We start from the raw sequence: 21,774 nt of genomic DNA on the forward strand, positions 1-21,774 counted from the left end.
AATTGGTAAAGTGTTTACTGCACAAGAATGTACAAGGACCTGAGTTCAAGTCCCAGCACCTGCAAAAATGCCAGTATGTAGTGGTATGTGCTTGTTAATACCAGCAATAGAGAGAGGCTGAGATAGGAAGTTCTGGGGCTTGCTGGCCGGCCATCCTAGCCTAGTTAGTGAACCTCAGTCCTAGAGAGAGACTTTTTATGGGAAAAAAGAAAATATAGGGTCTAGGGAGATGGTTCAGTGGGTGTTTGCTGTGCAAGCATGGGGACCTGAGTTTGGATCCCCAGCACCCACATACAAGCTAGGTATGATAGTGCACCTCTGTAATCCCAACAGCCCCAAGACAGAGATAGGCAGATCCAGGAGCTTGCTGGCCAGCCATTCTAGCAGAAATGTAAAGCTCTAGGCTCAGTGAGAGAGACCCTATCCTAAAAAATAAGGTGAAGATACAATTGAGAGAGATATACCAATGTCAACCTCTAACCAGCCTCTTTACAGTCTCATCTGGGTGAGTGTAGCTATACACATGCACACACACACAACACACAGAAGAAAATATAACAAGTGTGATAGTGCCTGTGACCCAGTTCTTGGGAGGCAGGAAGATCAGGAGTCCAAATCCAGTTGTGCCTATATATTGAGTTTGAGGTCATAGGAGACCCTGTCTTTCAAAGAGTGAGAAGCATTAAATATGTGTGTGTGTGTGAATCCTGTTCCAGTAATATATATATAAAATATTTTATATATACATATATACATATATATACACATATATAATCATAGCATATATCACAATCACATATATCATGTTATATCATATATTATGTATTATATACTATATATATTTATCTAGTATATATTATGTATTATATTCTATATTATGTGTTCTATATATCATATATATTCTGTATTCTATTATGTATTACATCTTATATATTATACATTAATTATATATCATATAACTATATATATTATTATATATAAATGGAGGAGAATAAATGACATTTTAATACCTATCAACAAATCTAATTGTGGGAAATTCTGCGGTCAACTAAACATTTTAATAAAATGGTACAAACTGTATCAAACTATTTTATACTGAGCACACAAGTGTGCATATGTGTGTATGTTCATGCATCATAGTGCCTTGTGTTTGCATGGTTCTATCAATAAAACTCAGACCCTTACACAGCAAGTACTTTTCACACCGAGCTGTCTCCTCGGCCCCTATATTGAGTCTTGTAAGACAGTCTGCCAATGTTATTTAGCTCACCATCTGAACCAACTGTGAGTAAATACTGATGCAAGATGACGTAGTTAATGTTAAATTTTGTCATTTAGTACAGTACTATAATTTTGCTTAAAAAGTAAGCAGTCCTATTGTTAATACATACACCAAGTGCTTATGAATGAATTGTTGTAATTTATTCAAATGGCCAAAACAACAAAGAGAATATGGAGCTGGGTGGTGGTGATGCAGCCCTTTAATCCCAGCACTTGGGAGGCAGAGGCAGGCAGATCTCCGAGTTTCAGCAGCCTGGTCTACAGAGTGCATTCAAGGATAGCCAGGGCTACACAGAGAAGCCCAGTCTTGAAAAACCAAAAAAAGAGAACATGGTATCTGCTCAAGTGGTGACGATATTCATTGACCTATTATTATGTGCACACAACATACGTGCATGTGTGCATAAATGCAAGTGTGTGTGTGTGTGTGTGTGAGAGAGAGAGAGAGAGAGAGAGAGAGAGAGAGAGAGAGAGAGAGAGAGACGCTTTGGTTCACTGAGAGCCTTCCTAAAAATTAGAGGACAATAAATACCTGAAGTTGCCCTCTGTCCTCCAAATGCCATGAGCGCCATCCCCCAAAATTGATCTGGCTGTGAATTTATAATTCCTTCTTAGAGCTGGGGTTATAGAAGTGTATCACCCCCACCTCTGCCTCCTTTGACTTGCTTTGAAAATTCCCAACCAAAAAAGACTTAAAGTGTCCAAAGCTGAAATCTCTGCACCCATCATCACATCATCCTTCTGGTGGTGCCTTCCTCCTTTCAGTCATTGGAAGTTTCCCCCTTCCAATTATTCAGGCCAAAACCTTGAGGTTATTCTTCTCCGCTTAATCTTTGATCACCTTCTCACATCTAATCAGCCAAGACATTTTGTTTGCCTTGTATTCAAACCTTATGTAAAACCTACTTTATCGATAGATCCAGATGCCATCTTCTGCTGTGTGTGATGATGATGTATGCATTTAATCCCAGCACTTGGGAGGCCGAGAGAGGAATGCAGACTTTTATGTGTTGGAAGCTCACCTAGTCTTCATAATAAGTGTCAAGCCAGGGAAGGCTACAGAACAAGACTTTGTTTTAAAAATAAATTTAAAAATACCACTGTCTATCACCTGGGCTATTTCCTCATGGCTCACCCTGTCTCCCACCCTTTTTTAGACAGAGTCTCACTGAACCTGGAGCTCTTTTGGTTAGATGGGCAGGTCAGCAAAGCCAGAGGATCTGCCTGTGTCTGCCTGCACAATGCCCAGCACACCACCATGGCCAGCTGTTATATGTGAAGGAAGTACTTAAGTACTTTACACATAGCCATTTCCCCAGCCCACAGAGTGACCCCCACCCCCGCATACCCTTTTAAGAGCTCCTCTGTGCTAAGACCTCCCATCGATGCCAACAACAGTTAGAAAAACTCTCAACCCTACAAAAGGCATACAAGGCCTGCAGCATCTGCCCATCACTACCTTCCTGCCCTCATTACTTTTCCTACACTCTTTTCTTACTACGTAGTCTAAACTGGCTTCAAATTCACAGTCCTGCTTCAGACTACCTAGTGATAGAGTCACATGCATGAGTCACCATATATAGAAAGACATGGCCGTGCCTTCCAACTTTGCTTTATGTAAACTGGCTTCCTCACAGCAGGGCAGGCATGCTTACGTTTCCTCATCAGGGCCTTTAATAGACTGTCCTCTCTACCTGGGTTATTTCCCTCAGGTAACTGCACTGTGCACTCTAATTCCTCCAAATGTGAGCTCAAATACGCCTTCCAGGTAAGGGCCTACCCTGACCGTCCAGCCTAGTACTTATTAAATCCTTTTCTCTGCTGTTTTTATTCCAGAGTGCTTTTAAAATCACCTTTCTACCCAGTTTAGTTATCTTACTCTGTGAGACTGGTCCTTGCTATGTTGCATAGGCTGATCGGGGACTCCTGAGAGTGTGATCTTCCCTGCCTCAGCCTCTTCAGTTGCTGCCATTCCATTCAGCTTCAGTTCACTTGTTTTAATAGGTTTTTTTAGCCAGAAACTCTGTGGCAGGCATAGTTCTATCCCTAGTGCTTCAAACAGTATCTGGTACACAGGAAGTAAGTGTGTGTGTGTGTGTGTGTGTGTGTGTGTGTGTGTGTATCAAAATAAAAATATGGGCCAGGTGGTGCTGGTGCACACCTTTAATGTCAGCTCTCAGAAGGCAGAGGCAAGTAGATCTCTTGAGTTCAAGGCCAGCCTGGACTACAGAGTGCATTCCAGGAAGCCAGAGTTACATAGAAACACTCTGTTAAAAAAAATTATATATATATATGTTGGGGGGGGGAGCTGGAAATTAAGGAGGACCTTAGATCTTTCTTTGGCTGAGATATAATTCCTTATAAAATACAGATAATCACACTCATCTTTCATTTCTTATAATCTTTAATTAAGGAAGGACAGAAAGGTACCTTTCTTCCCCCTCCCATCAGCTGGGGACTGAACTCAGAACACCTCATACACAGGCAGCAAGCACTCATCACTGAGCCATACCAAGAGGAGTCTCCTCTTTTACTGGATGGAGAAATCATGGACCTGGAAGCTTGTCTCAGTCAAACTTCCTAATACACACGCAGCTAGATTCTAACTAACGTGTCTACCAAACATCCTTTCAGGTAAACTGGTTATGTTCAACTCTAACTAATAGGACTGTCAAACACTGTTTTCTGGTAAATGCCCAGTCTCCATAAAGATCCCTTCTTTCAAAGCAGCTAAGACTCCATATACACTGACACTGCATTAAATATTAAAATGACTGTATTCTCAAAGCACCTTGATTTACCTCTGTTTAGCCCCACTCTTCTCTGTATCAGCTCCACTGGCCTTGCCTTGAAAGGTATAAACAATTCTCTAAACCAGGATTTTGTGTGAACAGGGTACTGGGTTTCCAGTGTCAGAGAAGCTAGAAAAGGGCCCAAGCCTTCCAACCCCTTACCTTGGGAGCTTCAGGTAGGGTGAGGCACATTTTTCACTAAGTGTTTACAAACAGAATTTATATATGTGTGTGTATATATGTATATAAATATATACATATGTATACATACATGTACATATATATGTAAATGTACACCACACACACACACCACTCATGGAAGGAAAGTGGGCTAAGGGCTGAGGAACCTCTCAACAATAGAGGTGATGACATTTATCCCCATGGGATAGAGCTGAACTAGAGACCAATGTAGTTCAGGCAAAAATAGCCAGGCAGATTACAGGAGATCCAGAAAGGAAGAGATCCAGCAAGGCAGGGGTGGTTTTTTTTTCCCCCCCTAAGGCCTGAGTGGATGGCATGGTCCTGGGGTGAAGGGCTCATTGCTAGAGGAAAGATCCTTGCATGCAGAAAGGAAGGGATTTGCTCTGGCACCAACAGCAATGAAGTTTACTGATTCAAATCATCATGAATCTTGGGAAAGGAAGGAGCTTTAATAAGAAAATCTCTTCTAGTTTCTCACTTGCAGGGGAGTTGGCAGCTTAGCACTCTTTCTCAGTCTCTTCAGCTCTGGGCTGAGCTAGTAGCCTGGGTAGGAGAATAAGGAAGACTTGGCAACAGTAGGACAGGAGTCTGGGCTCATGTGCTGTGGGTTGGCCTCAGGAGGTGAATGAGCCTCCTGCAGTGTCTGGCAGAGGCAGGCCTGTTGCTGCTATTTGGCAGTAACTGATTCCCCAAAGAGAGCAAGGCTAATTTCTCACTGGCACCCAGTGACACCAGCACCTGCAGGTTAAAGCAAATGACAGAGCAGGGCAGAAGGGTGAGAAATGGCTGGTACATGCAAGGAATTCCCCTCTAACTGAGAAAAGCAAAATGGGCCTTTTACAGATTTGGAATAGACTGGTCAAGACAAGAAGTCTCAAGGGCTATGACTCAACAACACCCAGGTACTTATTTCTACTCTCTTTGGGTACTGGCCATAAAAGCAATGCACCAGGCGACCCATTCACCTGTCCCCTACAGTAAGGAGCTAAAGAAAGCAGCAATGACAGACAGTAAGCCAGACCCTCTGCTTCCCAGTGGGTCCTTCATTTCCTACTATTTAATTGTTTCCTCACATGGACTGCCAGAAAGTCTTTTAGTCCAGTACCATCCCATCAAATACCTGCGGTTCTAATGATATCATACCGAGCAATTCTACCCTGTGACAGCTCAGATGTGTGAATCCCACCGGGTTCTTTAGAGACTCTAAGTAGAAGCAAAACAATGTCGTATTTGATGAGAATAGGCTCTCGACCCAGACTTAGGAGTTCAAAAGCCCTTTTCCTCCTGGGAGCTTGTAACTTTGACAGGTTACTAAACTAGTTCTGCTTCAGTGTCCTGCAACATGAGGGGACTAATAGCTTAATCTAGACAATAAAGGTAAAATGCTGAGCCCTGTGCTACAGCTTCGCGGCCTCAGTATCTTCTGGTTTTCCCCATCTCCCATTTTGTGTCTGGAAGAGATAAGTTATGACTCTTGGGGTCTCAGACATGCCCTAGCCCACTGGAGCCTTCCAGATCCCCGCCCTTCTCTTGGGTACATTAGGAAACCCATCTCCTATGCATTGTCTTTGAATTTCTTATACCCACATAGGAAATATTTTGCATTTCTAGGTATCCTGGGTCCTCACAAACTACACTAGGGAAATGCTGTGAACTTCAGGGCCTTTGATCATCGTGGCTCATGAGTCCACTGGCTTTACCTGATGAATACAGGGCTCCTGTCGGAGGCTCCGAAGGGCAATGAGGGCAGCCTCCTTGACAGTTGGCTGAGGGTCTCCACATGCCATTTCTAGGAGCCGCTGGGGTACTTGGCACTTTAATAGCTCCTTGCTCAATCCTTCAGGTCCCAGATTGCCTAGAGCCGATGCAGCGTTGCGCCGGATACCATCCTGGGCATCTCCAAGCAGCTGGGTCATACTGGGCACTGCAGCTGCCAAGGCAGGTCCCAGGGGACCAGCCTGGTAGGCTGCATTGCCCACAGCAAAGCTGGCACTGCGTCGCACAGCAGGGTCCTTGTCTCCAAGCCCTAGCAGCAGAAGGTTGAGCAGTCCCGACTGGCTCTGTAGTGCCCCTCGTAGGGCCATGCTGTGCTGCAGTAAATGTCCCAGGAGCCCATAAGTACGGACCCGCACAGTGTTTTCTGAGTGGCCTAGGAGGCTGCGCAGCGGCCGATAGGATTCATCAGTGCCAGACAGGAGCTCTTGGATAAAGGACAAGTGGCTGGGGGACAGAATCCGGGCTGCGTGTGTCAGCAGGGACAGGAGGTCAGAGATCATGAGGGGCTGGTCACTCAGGAGAACAACAGAGAGGAATGAGATGATGGCTCTAGAAGAGGTGGCCACTGTGTTCACAAACTGCTTGAGAGAGGTGGAATCCATGAGGGCCAGGCGTGTAAGGAGGCCAATGGGCAGCTCTGCTTGTAACAGCGGAAGGTGGTGGCAGCAGACCTGGAAGAAATGAGAGTTCAGGCAAAGGAGAGGGATACTGTATATGGCAAAGGAGAGCCAAAGGCTGGCAGACAGAAATGCCAAGCCAAGGAAAGAAAGAAACCTCCGAGGCAGCAGAGCCTTGCCCCACAGCATAAAACATGAAAGCCACTTGGAGCCCAAGAGCAAATCCTTTCTACACTTACACCTGGCTCTGCAAAAGCACAACTTCTGCCTCCAAAGATCCAAGGTGTAACACTAAAGAGTGCCAGGGCAGTAATTCCTGACCAAGGAGCTGAACTCCAGAACCTGGCCTCTCTACTGAGTTCCATAGAACCAGACGAGAGACCAGTGAGCAGGGGGAGTCATTAGCTCAGACCCAGCGGCACGTCCATGTCTGAGTCTGAGTGCTGCCTCCACTCCGACACTTTGGTCAGCTAGATTGACCCTACTCTTTGAGGGCCTAAGAGAGTCCCAGAGCTATCAGGACGTGAGTCAGAGGACACAATGTTAGCCATCTTCCTCTCCCACCTGCACACCTGGAAAACACCTCCACGTACCTGCAGCAGATAGACTGCAACTTCTGAGGCCCTGAGTTCAGCCAAGATACCTACGAGGAGGTCATCGTCCACATCCAGGGCGAAAGGGAAGCAGAGCAGCTTGCACACAGAGAGCACCACACCGGGGAGAAACTCAGGCCCCTGAGGCCTAGGAATGGGGGACAACAGACTTGCCCTTTAAGATGCTGCCTCCCTCACTCCACATTTGCTCTCACAGCTCTACTTTCCCAGCCTCAGCAACTCTTAGGATCCAGCCTAAGACTCTTGGGATCCTTGCCCCACCCCTCGCTTTCTCCTCTCCTTAGAGCCTGACTCTGCTGTTTTTCTAGTTCAGACTCACGCCTGGCTCAGGTGGTGCAAGAAGCTGGGTGAAATCAGGTGCTTCAGGGTCAGCATGAGGACACTGCCATGCTGGGACAGGTGACTCAGGCATAACTGGGGCTCCTGGGTGAAGATGACCATGGCCAGGCTCAGCAAGGCTGCCATGCCTGAAAACAACAGAGAATGCAGACCTAGCAAGAGTCCCAGATGCCCCTGATCACTCAAGGCTCCCATAACCTGTCTGGTCCTTTCAGTCCCCCATTGGTGAGCAGTTATTTTATAGTCCCTGACACACTTTGCACACAGTAGAAGCAATTATCTGTAGGATAACCCAGTTCTAAGCTGCCTCCTGTGCAAACAGAGCTATGGTAAGAGAAAGACACCTTGAGGTGAAATCAGTGTCCAGTCTGGCTCTAGGCTGGATGGATTTGATAGTGACAGGTCATCTTCCTGGGCAGACACCTCCTCGGGCAGCCTCAGAGCCATGGAAAAGCGGTGCCACAGAATGGTCCACACCTCTGAACCAGCCACATCCCTGATCAGGCCAGGCTTCCCCTGTTAGAGAGGAAGACGTGCAGAAGGCAGGGCTCCAAATGCCTTTTTAAAATTTCTGTCCCAGATACAGAGTCACAGAAACCATTCCATTGGTCTACCCACCTAATATTTCTGTATTTTCCTTCCTTTCCTTTCACAGTTCCCCTTTATCTTTCCTCCCTCCCTCTTTTTCTTCCTTCTTTTTAGAAAATAGCATCTCATCTGGGCAGGCAGATCTGAGGCCAGTCTGGTCTACAGAGTAGCTGGGCAGATAGATCTCTGAATCCAGCCTTGTCTAAAGAGTGGATGGGCAGACAGATCTCTGAGTTCAGTCGGGTCTACAGAGTGAGTACCAGCACAGTCAGGGCTACACAGAAAAACCCTATCCCCCCCCCCCCAAAAAAAAACCCAAATCAAAAGCAAACAAAGAAAAGAAAAATTCAATATGTATTATGTATAATACTCACTGTGTATGCATTCTGCCCTCAAACTTAGGGTCCTCCTGCCTTCAGGCTGCTCTCAAATCCTAGGATTGTAAGTCCACCACCACACCCAGCTTATGTTCCTTTGCAAATATAACTTAACCAGACCTCTCAACCTATGTATGTGCCTATTGAAAACCAGGAAATTAGCCTGTTCAGATCTGCTCATGTCAAGGCCAAGTTGTATACAAGGATTATTTTAAAAAAAAACAAAAAAACTTTTTCCATTGAAACAGGATCTTATGTACCTTAGGCAGCCTTGAAGTTACTATATGGCCAAGGCTGGCCTAGAACTTATTGATCCTGCTACCTTTAAGTGAAGAAAAATTTCATCTAAATAACAATAATAAGAAAAAACCCACAAGCCCCAAATCCCAGAGAAGCCGCTTTTCTCCCACTGGATTCCTAGGGATGCAGCTGGCAGCTCACTTCCGGGGATCTGTTGAGGGCAGGGGCCATTTTCAGGCTAGTACAGTTAACAGCAGAATGAGAGGATAGGCAAGCTTCTTCATTTCTACATCCTAGTGACTCCAAACTCCACCTAGGTCCTCTCTTTGCTTCTTAGTCTCACAGCACACCTGTACCTGTGTAAGGAGCTGAAGCAGAAGAACGAGGAGGCCATCATAGAAGCCACAACTACATGGCGGAGTCAGCCGGACCTGTTGGAGAGAGATAAGAGGAACAGAGATGCTCAAGAAGGATGAGGCAGGTACCCAGACCAGGCTCAAGAAGGATGAGGCAGGTACCCAGACTGGGCCTTTCAAGAAGGATGAGGCAGGTACCCAGACCAGGCTCAAGAAGGATGAGGCAGGTACCCAGACCAGGCTCAAGAAGGATGAGGCAGGTACCCAGACCAGGCTCAAGAAGGATGAGGCAGGTACCCAGACTGGGCTCCCAGCACCTCTGTGAGTAGGGAAAGCTCTTGGCCTAGCAGAATGGGACAAGTTTTGGATTTAGGAATCTTGGGTTTTGCCTATTCCTTCATCATGCTCCTAAAGACATAGTCAAGTAAGATAAGCTTTTGGATCCAAAAACAATTCTGTTTAGGAAGATGTTTGCTAAACAAGAAGTTGTTTACACAGTGGAATGTGCTTAACAGCACCTCTAGAGGCAGAGACATATTCAACAGGGCTGGAATGTAGCTCAGTGGTAGAACATTTGCCAAGATTGTGCCAGGCCCTGAATTCAATCTCTGTTGGGAGCCAACTTTTAGCAGAAAGCGGCTATCAGCTTTGCAGCCATCTTGAGCCATATACTCTGACATGAGACTTGTTTTATATCAGCCTACAACAGCTGAGCACACTCTGATAACATCTTGGTTTAGGTACCCAGGATCTTTCCTTGGGCGTGTGAGATTAAAGGTATGTGACTTAAAGGTGTGACTTAGAGATCAGATTTAGAGACAAGACCTAAAGGCATGATTAAAGGTGTGACCAAAAGGCATGGCTTAGAAGTGAGACAGATAAAAGGCGAGAGGCAGACAGAAGAGTTCAGAACAATTTGGAGTAACAGAGATTCAGACACTGGGAGTAGACATTAGACACTTGGAAGAGAACAACATGGAGTACAACTAGGAACTAGGAACTAGGAACTCAAGACTTGGGACTTGGACTAGGAAGAGAGACTGAAGAATAAACAGGATTGAATCACACTCTGTCTGGTCTTCATTCTTCGAGTCCATCCTCACTCTCTTTCTTGCTGAACCCTGACCTGAAGACTGGAGCAGCAGCTTGGGCCGGGAAACAGTGGCAGCCAATTGTGGAGTGGAGAGGTCCCCAACATTTTTGGCCGCCCAAAGTGGGGCAGCTCAGGCCTCAACATTTTTGGCGCCTGAACAGGGACTAGTGCAGTTCTCAACATTTTTGGCACCCAAACATGGGCTAGCTTGGGCTTCAACAAATCTCCAGCACTCCAAAAGAAGTGGATAAAAATCTAAAGTCAGACAAGGAAAGGTGGCAGTAAAAGGCAGGACATCCTAAGATGTGCAGAGTGTAGCACAGAGAGAAGTATGCAGGCACAGAAGTTCATAGTGAAGTCCAGAAGTGAATGACAAGGCTTTGGAGCCCACTGGCATCAGATAGGCCATGACAGTCTACACTGCAGCGGTCTACAGAGTCTGAAGCATTTCCTACAAGCAGTGGGAAGCCAATAAAGACTTACACAGAATGACTTTTGTTCCCGAATTAGCAATATTTTGTAAAATCTCGTATCCACTGCTTTATTCTCAAAATTTAGAATACAGCAAAACACTCAACATACGGTTCTGTGTTCAAAACCACTGACTGAATGGGTAGCACTATTTTCCCCTTAGAAAGCTCACTCTGGTGGCAATGAAGAGAACAAATAATAAAGAAGGAATACTTGAGTCGGCAAGAGACTAGAGAGAGAGAACACACAAGTAAAGCCAGGTGGTCAGTTAGGGTGCCACAGAGCGACAAGACAGAGTCAAGCCTAAAGCAGAATGCTGGACCTGGGGAGCCATCTATGGGGGTAACAGAGGAAGAGCTTCTGTGTGAATGTTAGTGCTTTAGCTAGTGATATGATCCCTCTGAAGGCCAACTTCATCAAGGACAAGCAGGTGACTATTCCTACATTTGCTGTGTCTAATCTTCCAAGTGTGTTGTGGGAGATGTCATATATAAGTTATAAAGTGCAGTAAGTTCTACAAGGATGACAATTATATAAATATGAAGCCTATCTTTTTTCCAAAAAGAGGGAAGCATTCAAAAGGGGTCAGGCAATGGTGGCACACACCTTCAACCACAGCACTCAGGAGGCAGAGGCAGGAAAATCTCTGTGAGTTCAAGGCCAGCGTGGGCCACAAAGTGAGTTCCAGGACAGCCAGGACTACACAGAGAAACTTTGTCTCAAAAAGGAAAAACTGCAACCCAGACCAAAACAAAGAAGTCCAAAGGGCCTGAAAGGGAAAAGAAGAAAGCAAACAGGAGTCTGAGTTCCTGAAGAATACACTGCTCCGTGTTAGTTACAGAGACAGAGCAGGACATTGCAGCAGAAGGTCTGCAATTAAAAAGTACCAGGAAGGACTTCAGCCACAGAAGCATGAGCTCCTGGAGGGGACCAGAGCAGGAACCTCTTGCCCCAGGTACCTGGGCAGCTTCTTTTACTTCCCCCTTCCCTGCCTCCATCTTTGGAAGTTCTGTATCAGAAAAGAAGCACTGACCAGCCCAGGCCAGAGCAGCCCACTGTCTGGAGGCAAAGACGAGGAAGAGAGGCTTCTTGACTCCTTTTCCATTCTGTAGTTTCCTTCAGGATGACCAGATATGGTCTGTCCTCAGGAGGGCTGCCCTGGTGCTGGACTCAAGAAACATGTCTGGGCCTTTCCAGTGCCTTACCTCTGCAGGGGCTGACAAGGCATGTGCAGCTGCAGCAATCCATTCCCGGGGCTGGAGGTCAAAGGTCACCCCTTGCTGACCAAGCTGTCCTAAGAGACAGGCTGCTGCATTCTGTGAGAAAGGTAGAGGAAAAGGAGGGACACGTGAACCGAATGGTATTTGGGACATGTAGAAGATGCTTGCTGAAACAGCTGTGAATAGAAGGATGGCTGCCTGCTCCCAAGAGGGTCAGAAGAAGGGCAGAATATGGGAGAAGACCGAGAACTCACCACAAGAGAGACGACATGTGAGTGGGTAAAGAGAGTAGCGACCTCACTGCCCAGTTTTTCCATCCTGGAAGAGAGGTGCATCAGAGGTTACAATGGGCTAGGAAGGGTCCTTCCTCTCCCTTGTACTGCATGCTCCACCCACACTGCATGTCGACCTCCAAGGTCGAAAGGTGATGAGAATCCAGGCTTGTTTTTCTGTACAGAAATGTCGGTCCCTTTTCTAAGAAAAGGCTAAAGGGCCCTTTGCGTCACAGTCAGCTTTTTGGGAGGAAGACTGACCAGTGCAGGAGACCTGGCTGTATGACTCACCCTGAAGGCAGATCTTGGAGCCGAAAAACAAGAAGGGACAGGAGGTAAAGTGCCACCTCAGTGGACTCTTCCCAGTCTGCTACTTTTACCTGCAGAGGAAACCTGAGGTATCAGAACAACTTCTGGGTGAGATGGAACCACCATGAGACACCCAACCGTGTTGGTATCACACTGGCTTACCTTGCCCTGGACTAACATCAGCAGGGACTCCAAGGCCAGGGGCTCTTGCCCCAGAATATGGCACAGGTGCTCACTAATGTAGCAGCAGGAGTAGAGAACCTAGGGAGGTCAGAAGGAGGCAGTCAGTGGATAGGACTGAACTAGGCTCCTACGGTGGAAGACTCAGCTGAAAAGCAGGCAAGCCTCTCAGTAGAGCTGGCATCCACACGTGGGGATTGACACAATTTTGACTGTTAATATGGCTGGTGTAAGAAAAGCCTAAGTAAAGCACACCTCGGAGTGTGTCCAAAGCAGGGAAAACCCGTCCTGAATGTGCATGGCACTATCCCACAGGCTGGGGCCTGCACGGAATGAAAGGGGAAAAGAGAAAACTAGACACCACAGCACCACAGGTATTCCTTTTCTCTGCTTCCGGGGTGGCATCACGTGAACTGCCCTGCTCTTCTCAGCTGGGCCTCCCATGAAACCTTTCTCCTCTATGAGTTCTGGGTGGCCTAGAACTCACTATATAGACCAGGCTAGCAGGCTAACCTCAAACCTGCAGAGATCAGCCTCCCTCTGCCTCCTGAGTGCTGGAAATTAAAGGCAAGCATCACCATGTTCACTATGGATAATCAATCAATCAATCAATCAATCCCTCCCTTCCCTCCTCCCTCTCCTATTCCTTCTCTCCATCCCTCTCTCTCTTTCTCCTTTTCTCTCTTTCTCTTTCTCTCTCTCCTTCCTTCCCTTTCTCCTGCCTCCTCTCCCTTCCCGGAGGTCCTGGGAATCTAAGCTGTGGGAAGGAAGTACCTTGAGAAGGTGAAGGCATAGGATATGGTGCCGTAGACCAGAGATGAGGGATGGCCTCAGTTGGCTGCTGTCCTCAGTTAGCTGGTTGGCCAAATGCCAAGAGACCTATGGAGACATATTCACTCTATTCCATCTCCTTATTCCACTTCTGTTCCTCACATTTCTTCAGCTGGCCAGGGCTCTCAGACTCGTGCTGGCCATTTTTGGGGTTACTAGGAATCTCAAGCCCCATTCCATTCCCAATCTCCATGAACAGTGGAGAACTGAATCCTGCCCTAGTTTGATTTTAATGGCCCTGTCACCTGGGCAGTCACTGCTGAGCCAGGTTGGCCAACACTCTGGAATTCCAGCCATACTATGTTGAACAAGAGGCCCAGACCAGCATGGGGATGTGTATGTCTTGAAATCCTGAACGTTATTCTTCGGTCTCTCAGCAGAAACTGTGGTGAGCTTCCCCCTCCCCCACCCCCCAATTCCCATGTTGCAGGAAGGAAGGAAGAATTTGTATCTCAGACCTGCTCCTTGGCGTCCCAACAGCTGGGCAGCCCCACAGGGGCAGTACACATGGCTGCCAGGGCAGAAGAGATGGCTCCAGGTACATCTTCACTCTGCTCCCGCAGCGGCTGGCTCACTTGTGGTGCTCCTGTGGAGAAAGGCAAGGTGTATTGGTAAGGTCTGGTTGATTCTCACACATTCAATTTTTTAGGATATTTTTGCTGTGTCTTGCTTTTTTTAAAAAAATTTGTTGTTGTTGTTATTGTTTTGTTTTGGTTTTTAGGGGGGTAGGGTCTCAGTATGTCCCAGGCAAGCCTTAAACTATGAAGCTGAAGATAACTTTAACTTGATCTCTTGTATCTACCTCCAGAGTGTTGGAGCCATGTACCGCCAAGCCCAGGGCTTCATGTCTGCTAATTTATGTTTTTTGAGCACCTGCAAAGTGCCAGGCACCATTCCAGATGATGGAGGTAGGAAGGACAGAGCCAGGCCTAAGAACAAGGAAGTCGGGTCACCTGGTGGTGTGTGGAAAGGAAGCTGTGGAACTGTTAGGCCATGAAGGAGCCCGTCCAACACAGCACGCTGTGTGGTCAACAGGCTGGAGTAAAAGGCCTTGGAGATGGCCCGGCTGTTCCCATCCACAGCTTCACACAAGACAGCAAAGCACTGAAGGAGAGAAGAGTAGAGTTAGCAGCAGGGCTTCAGAAAACTGACTGGGCTTTAATGAGAACAGGGACTACCCCAGGAACCTAGGAAAGGGGTTAAGAGCCCTGGAGAGAGTTGTCTGACCTAAGACTTCCTCCCAGGGAAAAGCATCAACTGTGTTCCTGTTTGACAGACCGTCCTTCCCTCTCTTTCCCCTCCCACCTCCACACACTCTCTCTGTGTACTGGGAGTCAGCCCTTGCACATGCTCTTACATCTATCTAACTAATCCTTCTATTTTCTCACCAGCATCTCCCTAGATGGCATTTCTAAAATGTGGAACATGGATATAACAATTCAGAAATTCAGGAAGAAGGACAATTATTCTAGATGCCTCATTAAACTCAGTATTCAAACGATGTGACAAATGCTGGCCAACGACAACTTACTGGTCAAAACTTTGTCTAGATACTCAGAACTTTCTGACTCAAAAGGAAAAGGAATAGGAAACTAGAATCTCAGACTAGAAAAGGGAATGGATCACTAACTGGGGCAGAAAATTAGCCACAGCTGTGATTCCCAACGGCTAGTTTCAGCAACGACCTTGGCCACAAGTGTTTGTATCCGTGGGACCGTGATAACTCAGCTGTCTTCCCATTCAGTCCTCCATTCTCTTGTCCTAACTCAGGGCCTGAGACAGAGAACTTGAGTAATTCATGCGTCTTAACATAAACAAGGCTGGAGAACACAAGGTAGTCTGCAAGATGCCTCATCTTTTTTGGTTGTTGTGTTGTTTTCTTTTGTTTTGGAGACATGGTCTCACTATGTAGCCCTGGATGTCTCAACTATATGTAGAGACCAGGCTGGCTCTGAACTCAAAGAGATTTGTCTGTCTCTCAAGTGCAGGGATTAAAGGCTTGGTGTTTTAAATTTTAATTATTTATTTTTGAGACACTTATATTTTTGGCCCTTGATAAATGGCAAACCACTTAATGCCTCTGTAATTTAGGTGTGGTGCTCTTTCTATCTCAAATGGCCTATCTCCTTCCCTGCCCCCACCCACCTGGAGAAGCTGCTATGCATTCTTGAAATGTTAACAAGCATGACTGCCCCCTTCACAGTTTGAGGACTTTTGTGCAGCGCCAATGGCATCTTCTTCAGTGGCACTTCTACACTGTAGAGAGTTCTGGTGGGCTTTTCACTTTCCCTACTTGACTTTTTGTTTTGTTTTGTTTTTTTCAAGACATTTTTTCTCTAAGTAGCCTTGGCTGTCTTGGAACTCAATATGTAGACCAGGCTGGCCTCAAACTCAGAGATCTCTGCCTGCTTCTGCCTCCCAAGTGCTGGGACTAAAGACATATGCCATCCTGCCCAGCCCTTCTTGACTATCTTTAGTCTCTTCAAGATAGAGACTCTCTTACTTGTGTGGCATATGACACATAGTGAGAATTCAACATTTGTTGTAATAATGTAATTATAAGACAGGGCTGAGAGAAATGCAGAACAAAATAGGAAAGACAGAAATCTGGAGGTGAGAGATTACCATAAGGCTATCCCTTCGAAATGTCTGCTCGGAATCATCTGATTGGGCCAACAGCTTCCCCAATAGGTCCAAAAAGAGGCTGGCGGCCTCCTGAAACACCTGTAGGCTGGGGAAGAATGAACCCATGGCATCTTCCCATCCTCCCACTAAAAGCTTGGATATGAATATGGCAAATGGGTCAGTTCTGGAAAGGTAGGAGATTTCTGCCAAGGAACACATTAAAATGTTTCTCCTTTCAACTCTGCTAACATACACACCTCACATACACCACACACCTACACATACACTCCTCACATACACCATACACCACACCTACACACACACCTCACATACCTACACACACACCTACACATACACACACTTCACATACATCACACACCTACACACACACTCCTCACATACATCACATACCTACACACACACCTCACATACATCACATACCTACACACACACACACCTCACCTATCTACACACACACAGCTACATATACCTACACACACACACTTCACATACACCACACACCTAAACATACACACACACCTCACATACATCACATACCTACACACACACACCTCACATACACCACACACCTACACATACCTATGCACACACTCCTCACATACACCATACACCACACACCTACACACACCTCACATACACCACACACCTACACACACACATACCTCACATATACCACACACCCATACACACACACACACACCTCCCATACACCACACACCTACACATATACACCTCCATATATCACACACCTCAAATACACCACACACCTACACACACACACCTCACATACACCATTTAAGCTCCTCTCAGCTGTCTTTATACCTTGATCCTTCTACTGAGGACATCTACGCTGGGTAACTGCTGACTCTTAGAGTCTGATGTCTTGGGGAAAAGCTGCAAGTGTCTAAAGGTCCTCATGAGGACTAACTAGATTCTGAAGGCTACTGAGCTCATCTCCAACTCTGACCCGCATCCCCACTACACACTTGGCCTCCTAATGAGGGGAGGAAACAGAGTAGATATTGAAGTAAGGTGGAGAGCTAGCTTCTGTTCTCCCACCTGTCGCCTGTCTGGCTCCTCTCCAGATTGAAGGTGCACGAAAAGTAGGCCTGAACCACAGCCATCAGGTCCCGTAAGAAGGCCCCATACCAAGGTTGCTGTGAAGAGAGGGGAGAAAGGGCAACATGAGGAATGGTGACTGAGAGCCAAAAAGCATCAACAAAGCATGCAGAGTGCCAGTCAAGGTGGAAAGAGACCGGAAGGAGGAAGCCAAGCATGTCAGTTAACCAGTCAGAGACCATCTGGGGATGCTGGAGGGGAAGAGGAGCTACCTTGCATTACACTTCCTTTTCAGTTCCTTACCCAAGTCTGACACTCAGCGCAGAGGGCAGCATCCGTGGTCTGCCTTACCGTCCCTCAAACTGGGGAATAGAGGGGGTGTTCTCTGAGTTCAGCCATGGCAGGATCCAAAGTAGAGGTTTGGCCCCAAACACACTGGACCTTGATTCTAGCTCTCCCACCTGCCAGTGAAATCAATCTCCCACCAGGCAGTGACTGCAGGAGTTAATTTCTGAACTTCAATGTCCTGGTTTAAAAATTGGTAATAAAGCCCAAGTCCCGCCTCCTGAGGCAACTATTCTAAATATTGGGAAATTATCCATTTTCTAAAGTTCTGGCTTTTCTCTTCAGGTACATGGGCTCGAACTTGCTGTGTTGCCACTTGGCAACCATGGGCTAGAGCTGAGAAGCAGCCCCATTTAGGGTGGGGATGTCTATCATCCTCCCTACAACTCAGATAGCGGTATACCTGCCTACTCCACCTACTCTACTAACTGATACTACTTGCTTAGCCCCAGGAGGCATCAGAATTTGCAAATGATGGTCTGGTCATTAGAAAAAGGAAGACAGAAAACAAGAGGTGGTCAGGCCAAACAGATGGCAGCTCCAAGGAGAGGAGCCAAGGAAAAGGAGCACCTCTCATCTTCAGAGGCTGCTGGGCTGTGTGTACCTGCTGCATATTGCTGCTCTCCTGGCTGTACCTAAGAAGGCTGAGAGGCAGCTCAGGCACTCCTGCCTCCTGGCAGAAGGAATACAAGAGCACTGAGTCACTGCAGCTGGACAGGAGACTGCTCAGGATGCGGAATGCAGGAAGGAGGTGGGAAGCACCATCCAGGACGCCTTTCAGGATCTGGGGGCAGGAGAGAGAGAAGCCAGCATTTGGTATAATTATAGGGAAAAGAAGAAGAGTCACAAATACTGAATGTCTCCGAGGAGGTAGCAGAGCAGACGTAAGTCTGCATTCCTTCTTTAGAGGAGCTGAAAAGCCAGGAAAGAACACAGCACAGGGGAACTGCACCAGAGATGGCTATGGGAGCTCACCAGTGATCAAGGGGCAGGAGACTAAAGATCTGTTCACCACGCCTAGTACCGTTGTCGTTTGTTCCCTCCCTTGTCCAGGCTTCAACTTAAAGACCACACAGGCATGAATCCCATGCGCTTGCGCAGGCACACGCACAAGCACACACACGCACACACACACACACACACACACTTCTGAAAAGTAAAAACAGACATGAAACAATGTTATTACATCATTCAGCTCTAGATCAAGGGCTGGCAACATCCCACGTGTGGAATTTAGCCCACCACATGTCTATGTGCAGCCTGCACTCCAAGGATAGGATCACACTCTAAGATAGTGGGAATTCTTCAAAAGAGTAACACTGACACCTAACGTCTCATAGTTTGTTGTCGCTGTTCTCAATTTGGTGATTTACTCTCCCGTTTCACAATATGCAGAAAAGAAGTACTTGTTTTAAAGACAGGAAACAGATGTATTTGTATAGATCAGAGCCCAGTCACAGATCAAAAGCTGGGTTTTCATGAATTCTGATCCAGGGCATCTTATCCCAGAAGCCAAAGACTTTCTGTTTTCCAGGAGACAGGCTGTGCTGTGGAGATGGCTCTGTGGGTAAACGCTTGCTGCACAAGCCTGATGATCTAAAGTTGATGCTCAGAATTCACACAAAAATAAAATAGAGAACCAACTCCACAAAGCTGTCCTCTGACCTCTACTCATGTACCACAGCATGTGCCACAAAATCATTAATAATAATTGGCTAATTTTTTTAAACAGTCGCGTGATATTGCTAAGATTGGGTGCAATCTCCCAGGCTCAAGAAACGATCTGCACATGCCTTTAATTTCAGCAGAGGTAGGTGGATCTCTTGTGAATTTGGAGCTAGCCTGGGAGAGAGACCCTGTCTCTAGGGGAAAAAAAGGTGGTGGGAGAGGGAGGAGAGAGAGAGAGAGAGAGAGAGAGAGAGAGAGAGAGAGAGAGAGACAGACAGACAGACAGACAGACAGACAGACAGATCTACCTAGCCTCCCAAGCTCCCAGGATAGAAGAAAAGACTACCTCCCACATCAGAAATGCTCTGGCAACATAGGAGGACGACCGTTAGATCAAGAGCGAGGCACCAATTTATTCAGTGGCAAAAGAAGAACTTAAAAAAACACACACACAAAGAGATGAACTTAGATCTTATTTTATGATCTACAAAAACTCAAAATGGGTCAGAGACCTTAATGTCTAAAGCTATAGAATGTTTGGAAAAGTCTTCAAGATCTTGGGTTTGGAGGATTTCATTTTTTTTTCAAGACAAGGTCTCTCTGTATAGCTCTGGCTGTCTTGGAACTTGATCTATAGACCAGGATGACCTCAAACTCAGAAATCCACCTGCCTCTGCTTCCCAAGTGCTAGAATTAAAGGTGTGTGACACCACTGTTCAGTGGCTAGACAATATTTCCTATTCATAATTGCAAAAGTATAATTCACAAAAGGAAAAATTCTGATAATCTAATAAAATCAAAATTCAAACTCCTGTCAAGCATAGTGGTACATGCCTCCTGGAACCCAGCATCTGAGAGACAGAGGAAGGAGGATTCTGAGGTTGAGGCCTGTATGTACTACATGGGGAGGATCTGCTCAGTACCAGCTAAATAGCAAGACCTCTCCAACCCCAGAAAAATAAGAAATATACATTTAAAATATGTGCTTCAAAATATATCATCTTAGAACAAAAAGATAAACCATGGACTAGGATTTGCAAATGAACACTTATCTGATAAAAGTCTTGTATCCAGCCAGAATATGAAGAGAATTCTTATAACTCAATAAGAAGTAAAAAAAAAAAATCAGTTTTTAAAAATGATCAAAAGAAAGTGCAATGGTGGTGCATGATTTTAATCCCAGCACTAGGGAGGCAGAGGCAGATCTTTGTGAGTTTAAGGCCAGCCTGGTCTACAGGAGTTCCAGGACAGCATGGCTGTCTCAAACCCCCTCCCCCAAACATAGAAATTAATTTTTAAAAAAGAACAAATAATTGTGATGAATGCTTTGAATCTAGCACCCAGGAGGCAAGGCAGGTGGATCTCTGAGATCCAGCCTGGTCTACACTGAGTTCAAGGCTAGCCAGTGCTACACAAAAACTCTGTTTCAAAAAAAAAAAGTCTAAGGATGTATAAATGGGCAAAATAAAGCATCCATATTAAAATATCCAGCATCCATCACAGTGGGACTCAGATTAAACACTGAAGTGTGAGGGTTTTTTAAATTTATTTTTATTTCACATGTATGAGTGTTTGCCTGCATATAAGTCTGTGTACCACTTGTAGGAGCTTAACTTTTAATGCTAATTAAAGTGTTGCCCCTGAAAAACAAACACCCAAAACTCAGTCATCCCATTAGATATCTGTGGTATAAAATACTGTATACTGATGTGATTATATTTTAACTTTATCAATAATAATTTTATGGAACTATTATGGTTGTTCTCACTTTGTAAGTACACAAGAGCCTCCATTTTGCCTCTTGGCTCATGAGGCCTACAGTATTTGCTATGAAAAAGTTCGCTGAACCCTGTTCTAGACAGATATTTTTACCTTCAGGAAGAGGATTGTGTAGGGTTTATGCATGGGTTGAACATAATCATACGAAGGTGCGTGATACCGTGGCTGGCTGTTTTTTTTTATTTCAGAGGTACATCTATGCATAGATACACATTCACTCTAGCCTTCTTGAAATAACTGGAAGAGGACAGCCTCTCTGTCTCCTTATGGTGAGAAGTCATCTCTGACATCTGACCATCCCAATCTCTTGCACCAAACCTTCTGCTTGTTACCTGCTCACCAGTCCCACGCAGCTGACTCTGGATGCGCTGGCAGAAGTCAGGATTGCACAGCAGGGTGAGGGGGGACTTCAGCTGCACAGGCACAGGCTCCGTAGTCTCTAGTAAGCGTTGCCACTCGTCATCACTGTCTGGCTCCTGGGCATGGGGAGGGAAAGAGGTCAGGAGGAGTAAGTGCTGAGGTCATAGCTCACAACCCGAAATTAGAAACTGGGAGGCTTATGATGTAACAATAAGCAGCCAGTGGCTGCTTCAGCATAGGTGTGTATCTTCAGACACTGTCAAAAACAACACAATGGGCAGGCAGTACTAAGGGGTTTTGAAAAGTCCTTTGTGGAGCACTGTAAAGCCAGTTGGGAAGGGAAGACAAACCATGGTCTGT

General features: G+C 46.1%; 1 protein-coding gene across 1 annotated transcript in view; it reads right to left on the reverse strand.

Annotated features, from left to right (window-relative positions):
- Nucleotides 1-4,566: 4,566 nt before the first annotated feature.
- Nucleotides 4,567-21,774, reverse strand: part of Stk36 (serine/threonine kinase 36) — a 28,666-nt gene continuing 11,458 nt past the window's right edge. The window contains exons 11-27 of the mRNA XM_034497757.1: nt 21,387-21,530; nt 18,212-18,391; nt 17,263-17,360; nt 16,183-16,288; nt 14,511-14,661; nt 14,016-14,143; nt 13,501-13,605; nt 12,709-12,807; nt 12,529-12,617; nt 12,220-12,283; nt 11,951-12,061; nt 9,182-9,256; nt 7,965-8,136; nt 7,601-7,748; nt 7,261-7,408; nt 5,975-6,721; nt 4,567-5,012 (exon numbers count right to left, since the gene is read on the reverse strand). Of these exons, the coding sequence (XP_034353648.1) occupies nt 4,869-5,012; nt 5,975-6,721; nt 7,261-7,408; nt 7,601-7,748; nt 7,965-8,136; nt 9,182-9,256; nt 11,951-12,061; nt 12,220-12,283; nt 12,529-12,617; nt 12,709-12,807; nt 13,501-13,605; nt 14,016-14,143; nt 14,511-14,661; nt 16,183-16,288; nt 17,263-17,360; nt 18,212-18,391; nt 21,387-21,530 (2,709 nt within the window). The 3' untranslated portion in view covers nt 4,567-4,868. The remainder of the gene's footprint in view (nt 5,013-5,974; nt 6,722-7,260; nt 7,409-7,600; nt 7,749-7,964; nt 8,137-9,181; nt 9,257-11,950; nt 12,062-12,219; nt 12,284-12,528; nt 12,618-12,708; nt 12,808-13,500; nt 13,606-14,015; nt 14,144-14,510; nt 14,662-16,182; nt 16,289-17,262; nt 17,361-18,211; nt 18,392-21,386; nt 21,531-21,774) is intronic.

Source organism: Arvicanthis niloticus, chromosome 3 (genome assembly GCF_011762505.2).
Source record: "Arvicanthis niloticus isolate mArvNil1 chromosome 3, mArvNil1.pat.X, whole genome shotgun sequence".
Taxonomy (NCBI): Eukaryota; Metazoa; Chordata; class Mammalia; order Rodentia; family Muridae; genus Arvicanthis; species Arvicanthis niloticus.